The 19,435-nt window shown below is 37.7% G+C and overlaps 1 protein-coding gene across 9 annotated transcripts in view; it reads right to left on the reverse strand.

Annotated features, from left to right (window-relative positions):
• COL24A1 (collagen type XXIV alpha 1 chain) overlaps positions 1–19,435 on the reverse strand; it is a 140,587-nt gene that overhangs the window by 42,438 nt on the left and 78,714 nt on the right. For all 9 annotated transcript variants that reach the window (XM_065675219.1, XM_065675220.1, XM_065675221.1 and 6 more), the window contains 6 exons: positions 16,869–16,922; positions 15,919–15,963; positions 6,911–6,964; positions 4,964–5,017; positions 3,133–3,186; positions 2,320–2,373 (listed from right to left, as the gene is read on the reverse strand). In XM_065675219.1, coding sequence (XP_065531291.1) covers positions 2,320–2,373; positions 3,133–3,186; positions 4,964–5,017; positions 6,911–6,964; positions 15,919–15,963; positions 16,869–16,922 — 315 coding nt within the window. The remainder of the gene's footprint in view (positions 1–2,319; positions 2,374–3,132; positions 3,187–4,963; positions 5,018–6,910; positions 6,965–15,918; positions 15,964–16,868; positions 16,923–19,435) is intronic.

A 19,435-nucleotide genomic window follows, 5' to 3' on the forward strand; every position in this document is an offset into this window, starting at 1 on the left:
TGCTTTGCATTTCTGGTTTGATTTACATTTTCAAACCTGCCTGTGAGGCAAAAAGGCTGCTTTTCCCTTTGCTCCTCTAAACCAAAGCAGATTCATACTCCTGTCAGAAGGCTGCCTTAGTTACTAACACCGGGCTCCCAGGAGCCCCTAGAGCCACTCTCCACTGAACAAATTTGTATAAGCACCTCTTGAACACTTCAGGAACTACTTCTCTGCCAGCTGATGCCCAGGGTGGGATGCTCCTGCTTACACCAGTTCTTGCTAGTTCACTGTGCTTATCACTGGGGGTGGATTCTCACCCTCTGCAGCTAATTTAGGCTTCTCTTTGAATTCTGTTAGATATGTTGCACAAACAAATATATCTGCATTTCATTTTTGCCTGATAAACAGGCCTCAATAAACTCATTCTTCTGGGCACTGATAGATTATATACAACATACTCAATTCAGCAAATCAGCAGGTTACCTGAGGAATGTGGGAAGCATTTGCTATTTCTGTATGTAGCATTATCAAATACTGCATATTTCTTAGCATATATATGATTTTGTGTCTTTTTTTTTTTTGTACAAATAACTCCTTATTAAATTGTCTGTTACAAAACAAATGAATTCCCCAGAAAAAAATATTATTTATATATCCTATTAAATAGACTTTTAAAAGACCATCTATTGTAAGGGAAAAAGGAAGACTTTTATCTGATAATGGTGGGTATGTCCTTTTCCATGAGCTGCTGAGAACGTCTTTAATCCTGAAACCCAGACTCAGACAAATCTCCTTCTGATAGGTACTTAAATCTTGTACTTATCTGAAGTGTACACTCAAATCTGCTTCACCCTTTTAAAGAAACTGAAGTCTGGGATAAATTATACTCTTATGCCTGAAACTACACAGCAAAAAAAAAACCAAAACAACCTCAACCATTGCCAGCTGGAAAACTCTCTAATACAGGGTAACCCAGAATCACTACTGCAGACTTTTAAGAGAAATGATACATTTCATATGCTAAATTTCATAAATTGTTCCTACAAACTGCACCATGAAAAGAGCTAAATTAAAACAGATTTCTGAAGAGGAGGAAACAATACTAAAGAAGACAGACTCTTGTGAAACATGTGAAGTTTCTTCCATGAATAATCCTGTAGTGTACTGTAAAGTTTCTAAGCATTGTATATTTCAAGTATACCTGATATTCAAAATATAGTTTCAAATATAGTATATTAATAATCAAATATATGATATATTCAGATATATTATTTGAATATACTGAAAATATAACTTTTTACCTGACCTCTAACAGTAAAGCAATCATGGAAAAATAATATAGAAGAACATAAAGTTAATAAAGTTTGTATTACTAAGTTTGCTAATCGCAATATTTTCTAATCTAAAATCTCACTTTAAATGCAATGTGTGCTTCTCAAGCACCCATCTTTAACCGGAGGGACACCTCCAGATCTTACAACTTTTCAAATTTTACCACATTTTCTTCAAAAACATACATATCACGATAACAAAGGAGGATAAAGGAAGGCTGTAATTGTATTTTGCTGAAGCAACAAATGCTTCTGTTTCCTGCAACAGAAAGAAACCAACAAAATAATCTCACCAATGAGGATTCAGGGAACTCATCAGGAGTAAGCGGTAAGCACTGCCTGATGCTAACGCCAGCTGTGAAGACACACTGGTCCAGCCACTGGTATGAGCTGTACAGGTTTCATAGGAAGCCTGGATATGTTGTCAGACTGCTAGGTAAGGCTGATGTTAGACAGGTGCATCTTCACTGCCCTTTTCAACAAGCTCTTTAAATCCAGTAAGAATAGGCTTGCTCATGGTGCAACCAAACCTATCTGTACTATGAAGTGGCGGTGTTTTCCTCAAGTCACTTTGAGCTCAGACTGCAAAAACATGTCCAAAAGAACTCCAGACAGGAAGTACAAGTGATTGGCAGATAAAGAAAATAGTCTTAAAATATTGAAACAGACCAGTGGTAGCTATAAATGTCATTGGTAGCTATAAATGCCAAAACAAACTATTTGCATGCTTACGTATACAGAAAATAAGGTTAGCGGTCTTTCTGGTTGCGGCCCTGTTCTCAGCTGACATCAACGGCAAAACCCCATTTAACTGTAATTTGAGGAAAAATGAAGATTCATATTGTTTCTACATGGAAATGCAAGTTTCATCTGTCTGATTTTAGTACTGCTTAAATCTGGAGGACAGAGTTCAAAGAAAGCACCTGTACACGGGTCACACATCAAATTCACATTGGCAACACAATAATCTTCTGCTCAAGTAACATGAAACAGCAGTATGACTTACTCTTCTTCCCTTAGGTCCCTGCGGCCCTGGTGGTCCTCTTGACCCAGAAGGTCCCTGCACATCAAATAAACTTCTTATTCATTGCGTTCTATACACAGATTTCTGAAAATTACAAGGCTCATGCACGCTGACCAGCACTCAGTGCAACCAATACAAATCAATACTTTCACTCATGGTTCAAATTCAATTAATTGTGTTAGCACAATTTAACTAGAAAAATCTAAATAAGAGACACTATGTAACTTTATTCTGAATTTAAAAAAATCATGATATGACTGTTGGATACATGACTTCTGTCCAACATCCAAAACCTGCTAAAGGATACTTATATTTCAGCAACATTATGTTAAAACCCCCTAATATTTTCTGATAGAAGATTCAGTTTTTTGTTTGTACTGAAGAACCATATTAGCCAAATTATAACACAATTACACATAGCAAATTAGAATACAAATTGGTTTTGGTTAAGAATGAAACTAAACACAAAATGAACATATTTAAATTATATTAGGCATACAGGAATTAAAAATAAAACTTGCACAATTACAAACCACCTTTAAAAAAATCTTATTCTCCTACTTGTCTCAGCTGAGTACTTTTTTTAAATAGATGAGTAAATGATTAGTTTTCCTGTTCCTCATGGATCATCTTGGTAAAGAGCAGATGAACAGACTGTTTACAGATGAGTAACTTTTCATGACAGTTTTACAGACTGCAGCAAATATTAGAAACTGTTCTTAGCTTCATCAGAGCAAAAAGACAATTTGAAATTGGTGCACTTTATGTCAAACCAAAGCACCATTCTATACCTACAGGTAATCCTTCTGGCCCCACAGGTCCAGGGCCACCTGGAGGTCCTGGGTAGCCCTAGAGTTGAAAGATAGGAAAGACAGAACAGTTTTAGCAGAATTGTTATTGTAAGAAAGTAAAAATTCAGTTACTTTCCTGAAAAAAATTGAGGTAAGTTAATAAAGCATTTAATCTCACAGAATTTATTCCCAAAATTTTGTTTAGATATATCTATTTTGTTTGGATATATCACAATAGTCATTAAAACAACTGTCCTGGTTTCAACTAGGGTAGTTAATTCTTTCTGAGTATCTGTTACAGTGCTGTGCTTTGCGTTTAGTGTAAGAATAATGTTGGTAACACACAGATGTTTTAGTTAGAGTAAGCACTACTTAGTAACTACTTAGTAACTTACTACTTAGTAACAAGCCTAGGACTTTTCCATCTCTCATGCTCTGCCAGTGAGGAGGGGCACATGAAACTAGGAGGGAGCAGACACAGGACACCTGACCTGAACTAGCCAGAGGGATATTCCACACCATAGAACATCATCCTCAGGATAAACTGGGGGGGACTTGGCCAGGAGCCACTAACCACTGCTTGGGGGGACAGGCTGGGTATCAGACGGCAGGTGGTGAGCAACTGACCTGTGCATCACTTGGTTTCTTGGGATTTATTCCTCTTTCACCTTTTCCTATTATTGTTTTAATGTTGTTATATTTTATTTCAAACTGTTATACTCAACCCATGGATTCTACATTTTTCCAATTCCCCCCATCGCACTGGATGAGGAGGAGAGGAAGGGAGGGAGCAAGTAGCTGCGTGGTACTTTGCTGCTGGCTGGGGTTAAACCATGACAGCAACTAAGAACCTAATAAGCATTACTAATAGTTCAAAAAAGTAGTTAAGATTGGATCCTATATTAATTAACCCCTTATTAATCTCTCCAATAAGATTTTTTTTTCATGGATCAAATGCAGCTGGTTGATGATAAATCTAGATTAGAGAGATTTAATGAAGCACAGAATGCTTAAAAAAATATTGTCCTCTGATGCATGGATCATTGGTCTGCAGCCTGAGGGTACTTGGACTCTTTCTTTCCAATGGATACCCCAATTCCCCACTGCGACATACTCAGGCCCACATCTGCAGCAAAATGTAGCATGTTGCCTATAATCTCCATCATCTCCTTGTAAACAGTTAAGTCTTTAAGTGTTCTCTATACATTCTAGAGCTAGCTAGCAAGCACACAACAAAATCCTATTAACTTTTCCTTGAGTACTTGACATGAACTTGACAATGGGCACATGAGTAGCATTTTACTTCTGTACCATATCAATCTACCTAACATGACAATAGCTTCTGGACTGTTTAATGTTGCACATAACATTGCAAGCTGATTTATGACAAGTGCCACTGTCGGAAAGCCAGTCCTCTCACAAGAGTGGCACACAGCAGTTGTTTGGGTACTGCTGCATAGTAGAATTAGACATGATGATAGTTACCAGTCTGTTAATTAAAATAACTTGTGTTACCCCAGTATACACAGGAGATTGTTATTTTACTTTCCTTCCCTTATTTGTCTCTTCTTTCAACTGTGTTTAATTTCTTAGTGTAAGGCTGCTTAAAGCTATTCTTCAAAAATGCAGCTGCTCTGCTGCTTCATTCAGTGGGTCACTTTGCACATCACAGATGGGACGAAGCTGCTAAATAAGACTTACTAGGAACAATACATCATAAATACTACCCTTTTCCATAAGGCTTGCACAGTCAGAAGGGTGAGAATTTATTACTGTTTTGGAAGCTAAAGGGTGTTTGTAACACACTTATGGATTCTGCCTTACTTGCAACTTACCATGACACCTTTCTCTCCAGGAGGACCTACTGGTCCTGGGATTCCTCGCTCTCCCTTTAACGAAAGGATAAAAAGAAAACAAAAGTTAAGTGCTCCTTCCCTGACTTGTTCCATGTCCACTGAGCCAGGCATATCTGGCCAACAAGGGTAACCTGAAATAACACCACCCCAGCAATCCAAGAGGTCTTTCATGAATATTGTAGCCTGTAGTCTACAAGAGATTTGTCACTAAAGGGAAATATTTTTTGCAGCGCATAACATCACTGGTTCAGGGACCACCCTTCAGAAACAGTGCAGAGAACTGCTTTTACTGAACTTCTGCACTCCTTCATCTTACAAGCCTACCGATGTTTTCAAAGATGATAAAACTGAGTTTCTCTGCCTTCGCTTTTCCTCGAAGTCTGAAGAAATCTGGTACATCAGCCCCTGCAAACTGCAGTTATCAGACCCCTTTTCTCTCTGTTGGGTGCATCACATTTGCAGTTATGTTTTTAATCCATCAAATTCACCATGGTAAACAAGCAAAGAAGAAGATTTTGTTCCCCCCTCCCTCGTTTCTTCACTATGTGTTAGGAAAGCACAGCTCTAAAAGGAAGGCCAGCCCTTCAGCAGCTGCAGAAGCAACTGGAGTACGGGAAGTAGTAAGTGTCTCTTTCTTGTCTTATAATTTTTTTTACCTTTTATTCATACCACATCCAGCCAAACATCAGGCTTGGATGTATATTATATCCCCATACAAAGATTACACTTTTGTTGCAGACAGTACACATGACATGGTGATAACACCATATTTTATGTTGCATACTGCAAATATACATTTATTTCAAACCATTTTGCTGGAAGTATGTTTGTTATTTAAATCCACATAGCATGCACATTGGTAGTATTCAATAGATGAAGAAGACAAATTCTACAGAAAAAGCATAGCAGTGACAACAATTATTACACCATGAAACAACTCGCTTCCATTTGAGGATGATAGAGCTTTTACTGCTTTTTCTCTCCTACCTAAACTATCAGCACTATCCTAAGGTAATCTTTGTTGTGCCAAGCATAATTAAAAAAAAACAAGAATCCTTTGACACTGAATTCTGAGAGGATATTATGATTAAAACCATATGAGACTTGTCTAAATTTTAGTTTTAACAAGCAGTGCTTTCTATTGATGTATTTCCTTTCACAGATTATATAAACCACAATTAAGATTTTAATGGAAGTTCTAATACATTATTAAGAATTCTTCAATAAAATATCCAAATAGCAGCTAACAGTCTAGGTAAAATAATTCAGCCCTGCAGGGAAGAAATACAAATGGTGCTGGATCATTCTGACAAACAATTATGGGTTTACTGTAATTGAAGCTGACACACAGTTCAGTAATAGTTTCCTGTTTTTCAGTTTTAAAATACTTCACCTAAATAAAACCATCTCAAATATGCTTAAACTATTTATACTGTTCTAGTCACATTAGGTCTGCCAAACTTTTGCCTTCCTAAACACAACTATTACTGCATAGCAGACAAAACTAACAATACTGTCTTCTTTACTCAGTTATGGCATACAGCCAAATTTTACCTTTCTACTTTTGTCATCATTATGTAGCAGTGCAAAACCAGTGACTACTGTATAAAACAAGCATATTTTGTTTCTCAAATCTGTCAATTTCCGTGATTCAATAGCAGCGGATAGTAAAGTAAGCGACATAATATGAACAAGATATCCACTCTATCAGCTCTAAATTAATTACAAAGTAAAATCAAAAATACCAGATGCATACCTCAAATAACAGCATTTGGGTTACCATTTATTACATCCCTGTACTCTGAAATAGCTACAGGAATATTAGCTTTGTCAGTGATCAGTAAACAATCTCTCACCAATATTTTATCACCCCAGTGGTTTTCAAAACTGATATTTGCTGCTGAGTAGTCAAATACATTACTGTACCTTTTCACCAAGGCTTCCAGATGGCCCGGTTTCTCCAGGTAAGCCAGCTGATCCCTGTACAAAAAGCAAGAAGACTTATTAGCGTGATGTCTGTACTGTTCATGGTTGACAGATCCCCAGGAACTGGGCAGGGCAGCACGGCACATTTCTTCATCCCAGAGAACCACTGGTCTATTTTTGTGGGGAAGGGAGGACTGCTAACCTGTCTTATCCATCCAGGAGAATCACTGCATCTAAACACACTAACTTAAATGTCTACTCTTAGAAAAGAAATTACCATCATACTGTGTTACCACCTAAGTTCTGCCACCAAGCCCAGTCTTGCAGCACTAGAAGCTTTACAAACATACAATTAAAGGTGATAATTGCTCTACTAGTGCTTCGGTTTGACCACAATTTTCAAGGGGAATAAATTAAGTGGAACAAAGTAAAAGCCAGTCAAAACAAAAATTACATTGGATCAGGTGTTGTCAGAATTTTCCCTTTAAAAGCTGTAGCCCTAAATGCCTTTGAAGTGGGGGATCAGAGCCTGTCAGTCCCTCAAAAATGAAACAACTCTCTCCTGAGGCTCTCCTACAAATTTCCACTGGATAGAACAAGTACCACCATATGGGATGAGAAACATGAGAGGAAGTACTGTTAAAAAGCTTATTCCCAGTGCTTGCAATATCCTCTTTATTATGAAACTAAAAGAAAAAGAAAAAATATAGTTCAGCTGAGAAATGTATGAGGCAGTGATCTTGGAAAATAAAAGCCATAGGTGCCCAGAGTACATTGCATGACTGCCCATGAAAGATGGCAGAAATGTGTGTGGAAGCACCTAGTAGAGACATAATTCAAAAAAGCACGAATAAAATGGCAATTCACACAGTGGCATTGCTACCCCTACATGCATAGGAATGTCCTAGATTTAGAAGCACTACACTAGCAAGTAAGTCTTTTTTTCTAAAAAGCATAACTTCTGAGCTCACTAGACTGCTCACATTACTTTGTAGAGCCTAGTAATAATTTCTTCAATCAAAATAATTTCATACCAGAAAGACATTTCAATCTGAGATCTCTTCCTTTCGGGGAAGGGAGATAACTTAAAATTTTGTAGCTTTTACCTGTATAATTTCAATACAATTCACCCTCAAGTACTTTAACATAACATGTACAAAGTAACTGACCTTTTATGATTGCTTCTTATTTTCCTGGATTGCAAGCTACTCTGGAAATCTCACAATTTAAATATATTGTGATGAGCATTGATACAGATGCCTTCAAGGCTCACAATACTGGCACAAACTACTTTCTGGAAGGGAGTAAAGAGATAAACAGGCATTTCTGTGTCTACTGGACTAGTGTATTATGTGTGAGAACTTGTATACTTTATGTCAGAACTGAGATGTCTCTTGGCTTGGCAGCAAAGATTCATCCTGGCAACACTAGCACTAGGACGATGCCCAGATGTAACTGGCAGGAATGAGGGATGTTCATGATGAACTCCGAGACTGAAAGCTACCACTGCTACCAGTCATGGCCAACAGCAGACCCTGGTTCCAGGCAGAAACGTGTGAGACAAAGAATTACCCTGTACTCTTGCTCATCAAGATAAAGTGTGTGGAGGTACAGTTTCAAGAGTCTGCAGACTAATCACTTAGATTCTCTTATTCCAGAAAGGAAAGAAGACATAACCAGAGCCAAGATGTAACTCAGACCTACTCTGAACCATTCTACTATACAGCCTCTGATCAAGTCCCCTTTTCAATTCAAAAGTATTGTCTTTCTGACTCAGTTTCTCTGGTCTGAAAAAGAAAAAATGACTAGGAAGCAGTGACTGTGAATGTGCTGTTGTATTACCCAGTACATTATGACTAGCCTACAATGCCTTCAAGAGTGAGGACAAAAGCTGGCTATTAGATAGTTTCCTAGACACTGGCTGTTCCTCAGAAGAGAGGAGTTAAAAAAAAAAAAAACTAGAAATGGTTAAAAAAAAAAAAAACAAAAAAAAAATCACCTTATTGAAAAAAATAGCAATAAACTTTCTTTTACTAGAATTTGTGTAGAACTCTCCATGACAATAACAGCATTTTAGAAACCTTCCTGACAGGAGCATTTTTGTGGAAAATTAATCAGAGACCAGATCTCACAAGTAGCACATGCTTGAGAAAGACAAATAATCTTTCCAGGGCATATGCTCTGTGTTAGAAACTGGACTGTAGTTGAAGAATTGAAAACATGCTGTACACTTAATGCAAACCCAAGTATGGAGTAACCCACTGAAAAGCTTGGTAGTGAGAAATAACTATTCAACTGGTTCCAAACATTCCTGTGAAAGCAGTTACCTGTGAGATTATATGCTAACACATTCTTCCGTGGCAATTGAAAATTTTCTAGCCCAACGCTATTTAGAGTTCTGTATTTCCAAACATTTTTATTCAACATTATTTAAATAAGGTAACATTATTTTAATAAGGTGACATAAGTAAATTTAATATATTATCTTGACTCATTAACATTTTCCTATGAACTTTTTTGGTATTTCTGATTAATTTTCATTAAAATTTATCCTGAATCTATGCTGAATCACTTCAGCCAGAACCAGCATTAAGCAATATCATAATCTCTGCCTGCTCATTAAAACTCCCACTTAAACATTGCTTTAGGAGCCCATCAGCTTCATATTTCCTAAAGGACTTTATTGGTACAATATGTAAAAAAACCAACCAAAGTGAGCCAACATTTAGGTTTGATTTTAATAGATCATAATCTACTTGAGGATCCCTGAAAATTCAACAATCTATGTTTGAAAGACAATCAAGGGTGATGTACAGGAGGAGAAAGAAAAGTGGATGCTCTAACAATCAGATTCTACTATTTCATACCCAGATTATAGATAGAAAATTACTTCTACAACTCACAGTATTATAAAAACGAAATTCTGAGAAGTAACTATTAACCCAAGCTCTGTTTTGCTAGCTGGACATAATGGTAGTAATAAATATTTTTAAAATCAACCTATTTAGAACCTGCTATCACAGGCATTAATACTGGATCTGTTCAGGTATGCCCCTAACAGATGTGACCCAGATCAGGCCTAGACCAAAATTAGGAAGATAGCATGAGGCAGGGTTTATATTGGCTGCTATTTGGGCTTCACAGCCTCTGCAGAAGAATAAAAGGTAGCTGACCTGTGAGAAAGGAGGTGTCATGTTAAGTTGATAGTGTTTGCTCCAGAGCAGGTATGTCTTAGATTTCTCGGTGAATTTGTATCAGATCAGTGCTTTCATGTGACTTTCTTCAATCTGATCAAAACTAGTACATTACTGAACCAAAGACTTTCAACAGAGCCTTTGTATAGAACATTTCCTTACTGCTGTAACAGTATCAGGTATGAACTGAATAGAGTACCTGTTAATGCCCTGCACTTAGAGGTGAGAGTTACCTGAAGTATTTCCCAGTGTCTTCAGACCACTGGGAAAGCTCAATACAACTAACCAACATGAACAGACTTGAAAACGGTGCCATGTTTGAACTTGTCATCTGAGGAGCTCCTGCCTGGCACCTGTGAAGGCCACTGTGTGCCACAAAGCAATGGGTTTGTGTGGGCCTTTTTTCTTATTCAGGCTGGTGGCTCCACCCCTAAACCTTAGAAACCATTTCCTACCTCATAACCACAGTACTAAAAATGTTATGAAGTGACCACGAGATCACCCAGGATTATGATGGGCAACATAATATTTGAAAAGCAGATGTTATTTTCTTCTTTTTGACACTGAGATCTGTCCAGGTGTTTTGCTGGGGTTTTTCTCCATCTGTTGAGAAAGTTATTTGGCAATCAACCAGAGGTGATAATCCGAGTGAAAATCTCTGTTTTGCTACTGCCAGTGGAGCAGGTGAATGAAAACAGGCAAGCACCATATTTCTACCTCACAGATGATGCTTCACTCAATTTTTTAAAGGACTAGGAACTTCCACTACCTGAATATTTGAAAGGCAAAATGTACTGACACCATTTCTTAACCTACAGCAGCTGTAGGAAATAAATAAATTGGTTAAATTCTACTTCAGATACACTGGTGTAAAGAAGGGTAATTCTGTTTGACAGTGCTATGCTCAGAAGCACTATCAAGTCCTTCAAGAAAATGAGCATCAGTTTAAAAAAGGCTAACCTATGGCTATTGTAACCTATTTCCCTACTATTCTTGAGAAGAAAACCTAGCAGCAATGGCAGTGTATCAGATCATCAAGGGTAAAACTAAGAAGCACAACACAGACACAGAAGTATCATTATTATCATTCACTGTAAAACCTTCACAGAACTTACCTTAACCTGTATCCAATTGCTTTCTGAAGGCAATGGAACTAGTTCCCTCTTCTGACACCCCTGGCAATACCCCATGCATTCATCAGTCTTTTTAAAAAAACCCACGTTTTCCTCAATTGACTTCTCTTTTGGCCTATGGCTTACAGTTCTCGTTTGCATATCCCCAAAGCCAAGACTTCAAAGAACGCCTTCAAGTGAGCATCGTGCAAACATCAGTCAAAGCCCCTTTGGTTTTTTCTTTAAGCAAAAGTTATTGCAGTTTCCATTCTCCATGAATTAAGCATCTCTGGTGCCTAATCTGGCTGTTTTTTAACTCTGAAGGACATTTTCCAGGTCTTTGAAGATAATTTCTCCAGGATTTGGGCTCATGAGCTCTGTTTATTTCATTTTGTCCTTTTGACACCAGCTGTACATGCTGCAGATGATAGTTCTATACTCATACTCTGTGTTATCATATGTATAAATGTCAGTGATTTCTAATTCACAAGTGTATGGGCCAAGGTCTGAATTTCTGTAATGGAGCTGGCAAAGAGAAATTGGAATTAACTTGCACTTGGTTATCCAGCATGGCCCAGTGTGGGTAAACACTAGCATTACCAAACAATATCACAGTCTTGACAAGTAATTATTTAATGTTCAGATCAGTTCAATTTTGTGCCATAACATTTGAACAATAAATCATTTTCTTAAATCATCCCTCGCAATTGAACACAGGTCATTTTTACGAGATGCCTGAAGCCGGTTTCAGGTATTTGCTATCCACCACTGGATAACATCTGATCTAAGCATACAAAATCCAACTACACACATCAAGAAAGCCAGATTTTCCTCCTCCAAATATAAGGGCAATTTTATAAGTAGCTGAGGTGGTTGTTTCTTTTGGCATGACTCCCAAAGGATTCTGTCTCATCAGCACTGTAAATTTGCTCTGCCTGATGTCCTCTACTATTCACTATCTTAACCCATTGTGCTACAACTGGACCTGATGGTCCTGCAGTTAATGTAGTATCTTGCAGCAAAGGACAGCTGCTGAGTCTTACTGTAGCTTTTGGCTCTGCTTAGCCAAGTAGCACTACCTAGACCTACCCACCTTCTTCTTTAAAGAGGGTGCATGCTGCAGACAGAGAAACAGTTTTTGTTGTAGGACTTGATTAAGTAATAGTGTCTAAAGTTTGATCTTAGGCACTTTCCTGATCTAGTATTAAGATGGGTGTCATTTAAAGCTTATGAGCACAGTGAGCAGTTTATAAAGTTACTCCACTCAGTTTCCACACTGGACAAGCATCCAGAAATATTCTGGCAGAAATGTGCTGAGTCAGCAGTTTCATGTGACCTAAGAAATGTCTGACAATACAGCTTCTAGCCCATTGTCAAATATGCATTTCAGTCCATATCCCATCTAACTACACTGAATAACCAAGCACTATGGCCCAACCTTCTGCTGCTGAAATTTCCCTGCTTGTGCACAGTTGCCATCTGTATTTTTCTAAGCACATATTGAGCAGTACTTGACCTGGAAAAGCTGCTACAGAAAAGCAATAACTATTCTGGTATCTCATGCAGCAGTGACAGATATATTAGTCAAAGACAGAAGATGGATGATAGCAAGAAAAGTAAGAATATAAAAAATGAGTTTTCTTTTGGAGAACTGCAATACTGAGATGGATTCCCCATTGCTAAAAAAAAACCCCAAAAACAACAGATAAGCCAGAAGGGAGTGGGGTGTGTGCAGCAGGAAGAAGCCATACACAGAATTTTCTTAGACACTGGACTTCCTACCAACATTTCAGTAATTTCTTTTTTTCTTTACCTTTACTATTGATTACAGTAATTGCACATTGGTTAGTACTATTTGTGTGTGTGTGTGGCGTGTTTGATTCCAGGGATGTTCTGAAGTCACCATGTATGTCACCAGAGCCAACACTGAATAGCAGGAATGGAGTTATCTGTGAATTAAGAAACGCGTATTCTCTCTGCACACCAAAGAAAAGAAAAATTACTTGTCACGAACAGAAGCTGGTGAGAATCTGGAATTAAAAACTGCATCCAAAGTGTACATATGATTTTGCGTCAGGACTCACATCTGGAAAACCACTTTCTGCACATGAGAAAAGCAATCCTCTTCCTGCTAGTACTTTTCAACTAACTTAGGAAAAGCTTAACTTTACAGATTACAGTGGTGAATAAAGTGAAGGGAAAGAATTTTGAAAGGTCTTCTGTGAGTTTTGCTGAGTGTGTTTGAAAGGCTGTCTCTTGTTCTTGATGGTTTACCATTGGCCTTAACCAGAAAATGATAGATACTATCCCCCCTAAAGACCATACAGTGGGTATTAGTTCTCTGCTGCCAGATAACACAAAGGTAATACAATAGGATCAAGGGCCTATGAAACTATTTGATTATAATATGTACATAGAGCAGAAGACATTTTACAATTCACAAGTAAAAATAAATATCAATAGCTTAGAAACCACTTAAGCTCTCAGGTATCTCATGTCATCCTTTATCACACAAATTCTCCAAACTGCAAGTGTGGGAAGTGGGCCATAATTATCTTTCTTTATGACACTAACAGGGCTGCAACATCCCCTCTTTCAGCACAAAGACTATTTTTGGTATTTTATTCCTGCAGCCTGTCCCTGATTCAGTTAGGTAGGTAGTATGATTATTTTCTTAATCATCACTGCAACATATAATCATTGATTATATATACGAGCTAGTGAATTGAATTAGAATGGAGCTCATTTAGCAGTGAATCATATTATGTTCATATAAAATACCTGAGTTGTGGAAAATGTGTGCACTGAATTAGAGTTCACCGAGGAACTAAAATAGCCCATAACAAAATCAGAAATTTAAGGATAAATAACCAGCTTCTGTGACTGCTTATGCACTATTATTAATGAAGTGACTTACAACTTAGCTTAGCTTTGTCTTTTGTTGAGGATTTTGGTGCATGTGGCACTTGCAACAGAGTAAATGCTATAAATTTTCCCTAGCACAATACAGGCTGAAAAACAATCCACATGTAATAAGAGCTTCAACAGGAGATTATATTACTTTGTCCCAATACGGAGTAATTTCTTCATTTTTCCATAAAAGCAACATAGTTTTACAATGTCCCATCTGTTCTGCTCTACATCTACATCTTCATTCTCCAGTACTCACCCAGGTTTGCCCTATTCAGCAATATAAAAAATCCCAGATTTTCCAAATTGTATCATAAGGAAGCTACTGTCTTACAGCTCTGACTACAACCTAACAAAATGAGTTTTGCTATGTATAAACTGCTGAACAAAGCTAAGCATCAAGCTGCTGCTAGCTATACTCACTAGGTTTAGAGATATGCTGGCTGACCATATGGTGTTACACAGCATTACTGGTTCCTGTCTAAGCAGACACTTTTAACTGACTGCGAGTCCAGGTTCTCAGTACTCTTCCCTGGAGCACAGCCTTCAAAATGCACAGAGGAGCTGGTCTTGACTTACAAGCAGTTCAGACAATTTTAGCAGTAACCAACCATTTAATATGCTGCCCGGAGTATATCTGCTTGGTATTTTTCAACAATGCAAAAAGCTGAACAGTGTTTGTGTTAGTACAGAACTGAGCCCAAAACAGTGTATGGTATCTCTCCTTGGCATACCTTAAGAAACAAGACCAATTTCATCATCTTCTATGCAACACCTGGGTAACTCAAGCATGGGTCAATAAGCACACACCTGCTCATAATTCCCAGGCACAAGTTAAAAAAAAAGGGCAGGGGATGAAATTAAGCAGAGACAACTGCAAACCAATATATTTAAGTGATAATTATCAACTACAAAAGTGCCTACAGTAGAAGAACTGGGAAAGATAACTTTTAAAAAGGACTGGAGACTCTGGATAACAAGCTGCGTAACAACACGCTGTTACAAAAATGGGCATGCGTATGCAGTAATATGGCTTGTAAGAAGCCATTTTCTCTTTCTCTCAGCAGTCTGAGTGGTTTGGGCAGTAAGCTGGGGTCATAGATGTTTAGGTGAATTAGAAACAGTCTACAGGAGAGCAAGAATGTGACATCTAGAAAACAGGAAATGCTAAGTGAATTGGAAAAGGCCCAATTTGAGGCACATAATAACAAACATCATTTGTAAAATGCTGTTTGCAGAAGAAAGTCTGATTATACAATTAGAAGAACGTTTTAAAAATAAGGATGGGGAAGCTCTAGGCTGCCTACAGGTCATGGGGCCTTTGTTCTTGGAGCTTTTTAGTAACTGATTATCCAAATATTTGTCAAGAGTGATACAAGAAGAACTGATCCTGCCTAGGCAGCACAGGATGGAGGTCACATTCAGTACTGTGATTTTATGAACGGGAGACAGAACAAGTCTGCAAAATACATCTCAGGCTAAATGCAGCCTCTCAAACGATTTAACTGGAAAAGGATCACTCACTCACTTACTTGAACGTGCTTTGGAAGATCCCTGCAACTACCTATAACATTCATGCAACCTATTAGGAAAAAGGCAGAATTGACTCTGGAAAATAATGGGGATTTTCTTTAAATAGTACAATTCTGAAAGACCACAAAAGATATAGCCAACATCCTACAGCTTCAAAGGAAAGCAAACTTCATCAGAAGGTTACTGCAAAAAATTACTCATTCACTCTCAAATAAACAAAATAAACAAAAATAAAACCAGAAAGGGAATTTAAGCTTACTTCTTCACCAGTTTTCCCAAGTTTTCCTTGGTCTCCTTGTTCTCCCTGTTAAATGTAGAAAACAGATGATGTAGTTCATTAAAAATGTAATTTCTTTCATATGTGTATATTGAAGTCCTCTATTTTCCTAAGAGCCTCTTTTATTTTCTAGATTACATCTGCCAGTTAAAACTTTAAAACCCAAAACTAAGCAACCAGCAAAAATTTATCAGTGGCTAATTTTGATTTTGTAAAAAGATGCCCCAACATATTTAGGACTTTCCCACAAAAATGAAAACTATGTATTAAGGGCTCACTTAATACCTTGAGTCAGGAAACAATGGAAATAAATGATTTTGTTTTCAGCAAATTTCATTTATTGTTTTACAGCTGCTTCAAAAGCAAATGTTTTTTAACAGTAAAAAAAGTAGATGGACAAGGGGCAATGAGTTAAAACTTAAACAGGGGAAGTTTAGATTGGATATAAGGAGGAAGTTCTTTCCTGTTAGGGTGGTGAGGCACTGGAATGGATTGCCCAGGGAAGTTTTGAATGCTCCACCCCTGGGGGTGTTCAAGGCCAGGTTGGACAGAGCCTTGGGTGACATGGTTTAGTGTGAGATGTCCCTGCCCATGGCAGGGGGGTTGGAACTTGATGATCTTCAGGTCCTTTCCAACCCTAACTATTCTACAGTTCTGTGAAATGTTACCTGTGCACACTATTGTTAACTTGAACTTTATTAAGAAATACTAGGAAAATTGACATTTAGAATTTTAACAAACCTTTCCTCCTTCTCCCAAAACCTTGGAACTGGCACCAAGCATTCAATTAATTAATTACCAGTATGATATGTTACACAGAAGCATGCGTACTCACATCCTTTCACTGCCATGCCATTGTATGCAGCAGCGTATAATTATACACAGCTTATACTCCAAACGCATTTTATTTCCTACATAAAAACATCACTTACCTTCAAACCTTCTGGTCCAGGATCACCTACATAACCTTTCTGTCCTGGCTTTCCCTAAAATAATGATTAGAATAAAATAATGTAAATATTTCATTTTAAAAGATAATTTCATCCCAATTTCTATATTTATCAAAATACATGCACTCAAAAATTTACAGTTTAGCCATATTTAATACCAATGCTTGAAGCAAGTATTTTTACAAATCTGCACCTCAAAACACACTCTTGATTATTACAGCAAGTACTAGCACAGTAATCAGAATGTGTCTTAACTCTTAACAGCAGCTGACACTGAAGAAAAAATAGTCACAATCCAAGAATCAATCACATATCAACTTAACTTCAAAAAACCTATTGAGGAGACAAAGAAAAGGCAAGGTCACATACTCTCCTGACTAATTCCAGCAGAATAAGGACTCACACTAACAGAATTTGATGTCTAGACTTTAGGGACTGTTGTCTTAACTGTTCTTCCTCAGACAAAATCAGCTTAAATATCCTCTCCTCTTTGTTTATCAAACTGATTAGTTTAAGCATCATCTCTCTCAACTACCATTTTGCTGCTGGTATCTTGTGGCTATGATACTCTGATAATAATATATTGTTACCTGGATGAAATATAGCAACACCAATCAGAGCAGGAGGCCATGAAGTGCTGACATCTTTGAAGCATTTTATAACATACATTCCCCCATCTGCTGTCACTCATACATATCCACAAAGGCATACAAACCAGAATGCTTCTCTCCTGAATTTTCAATTAGGTGCTTATAATTTAATTATGTCTCAATTTCGGGAGGTAATTTTCCCTCCAGATATACTTTATTTCCTCTACAACATAAACCTTGGTCTGACCATTTGGTTGTCTAAACAGCATAACCCTGCTTAGACAAACTTTCCCCATCTGCTCTGAGGCAAAGACCCTAATTCAAAAGTAATGGTTCAGTGGAGCGGATCTGGCTCTTGAGCAAGTTGCTAATGAGATTGCTGAAGCCTAACAACTGGAGAAAGAAAATTCAACATTTTAATGTTTCCATATCAAAAAGATATGGATTTCTGCTAAAAGGAAATTATCAACTGTCGTTCCAGCAGACTGAATAATTGCAATCGCCGGACTCTGTAATGAGAGCTTTCCTTTCCACATCAGCTGTCCTGAGACAAGAGCAACTAAATCAACAGATAACAAACAGGTTTCTTCAAAGAAAATGGGATTTTTCCATTTGGCTCCTTTGTTCTGGCTGCTCTGTGCTTGCCTTTCAGAGCACAATGTCTATGTTAGTTTCTGAGCATCTGATAAATTCTCTATATGGCTTAAAATTATATTGTCTTAATAGGTTCCACGACTTCTCACATGACTCCCTTTTTATCTCTCTTGTTCTCTCTCTGCCTGCCTGAGTGATTTCATTTTGCCCTACAAGTTCCAACAAATATCACTGCTTTACAAACACATTTTTGCTTTTGCCAGTGGGTTAAAACATAGCACAGCCAGGAATGCAGGCAGAAAAGACTGTGAAAAGAAGCTCTGAGAGACCCATATAAAGCAAATCATGTCTTTCCACAAGGCTTAGCAAAGCGAGTGACAAAAAAACCCCTCAACAAACAAACAAACAAAGTGATGGCTTCTGCAGTTTACTACATGCTGTTTAATCACTTCGCTGCAAAGAACCTCAAGGAAATTCTAGAGAGCAAGACTGTAACGTAAAAATGTTTGAAACTGAATTAACTGAAATTAATTTAGTAATCACTGTTAACCATCTTGATAATTTCAGTCCTGGAGTTACAACTTGTAAAGTTTTCTTGGCTGTAGGACTCCAGCTATGTACTAGCTGCAAAGGACACACAACAGATGCAAGTTTGATCAGAAAATGGAACAAATGGCTTTAACTAGTAAAGCTACTTGAAACAACTAGATTTGGATTTAAACAGAACTGCAATACCACTGTAAATTACACATGGAGGAAAAGCCACTGACAGAAGGTTAAACTAGAGATGGCTGCTTTTCTGCTTGCAAACTCCTGAGAAAATGACTCTTCCAGGGCAGGGTAATCCCAAAGGAAATGTCTGCTTCCTAAAATATTAGCTGAAAGTTCTGCCCTTCCTCTTCAGGAAACAGCAACCTCCTGTGCTTCCTTTCACCTCGCAATGCACTGATACAGGTGCATATATTTTAATATAAATATCTCTCACTATCACTCTATTCACAGCCCTCCACAAGCTCCTCATATGTCTTCAGCCCATAGGAAGACATATACCACCTTCAGAAAACACAGCACTAGGGAAGCAGGGCAGCTTTGACCGAAGTTTCTTCCACCTTCAGGAAGAACTGTTCACCTTATGTCTATATAGGTACCAGCTTTGTTTTACACATCTCTCAAAGTAATCAATCCACGACAATTCCTCTTTATGTTCTAGTTTAAAACAATCCTGCCCCCTTCAAATACATTTTCTGATAGAATTATTTTAAATGAATTTTCTGATCCTGCAATATAGATTTAAAAAAAATAAATAATAAAGTGCACCAATAATTGCACTGACTGAGGTGAGCTACACACTGACAGGTAGAGTGT

This window comes from Lathamus discolor, chromosome 3, assembly GCF_037157495.1.
Source record: "Lathamus discolor isolate bLatDis1 chromosome 3, bLatDis1.hap1, whole genome shotgun sequence".
NCBI classification, from domain to species: Eukaryota; Metazoa; Chordata; class Aves; order Psittaciformes; family Psittacidae; genus Lathamus; species Lathamus discolor.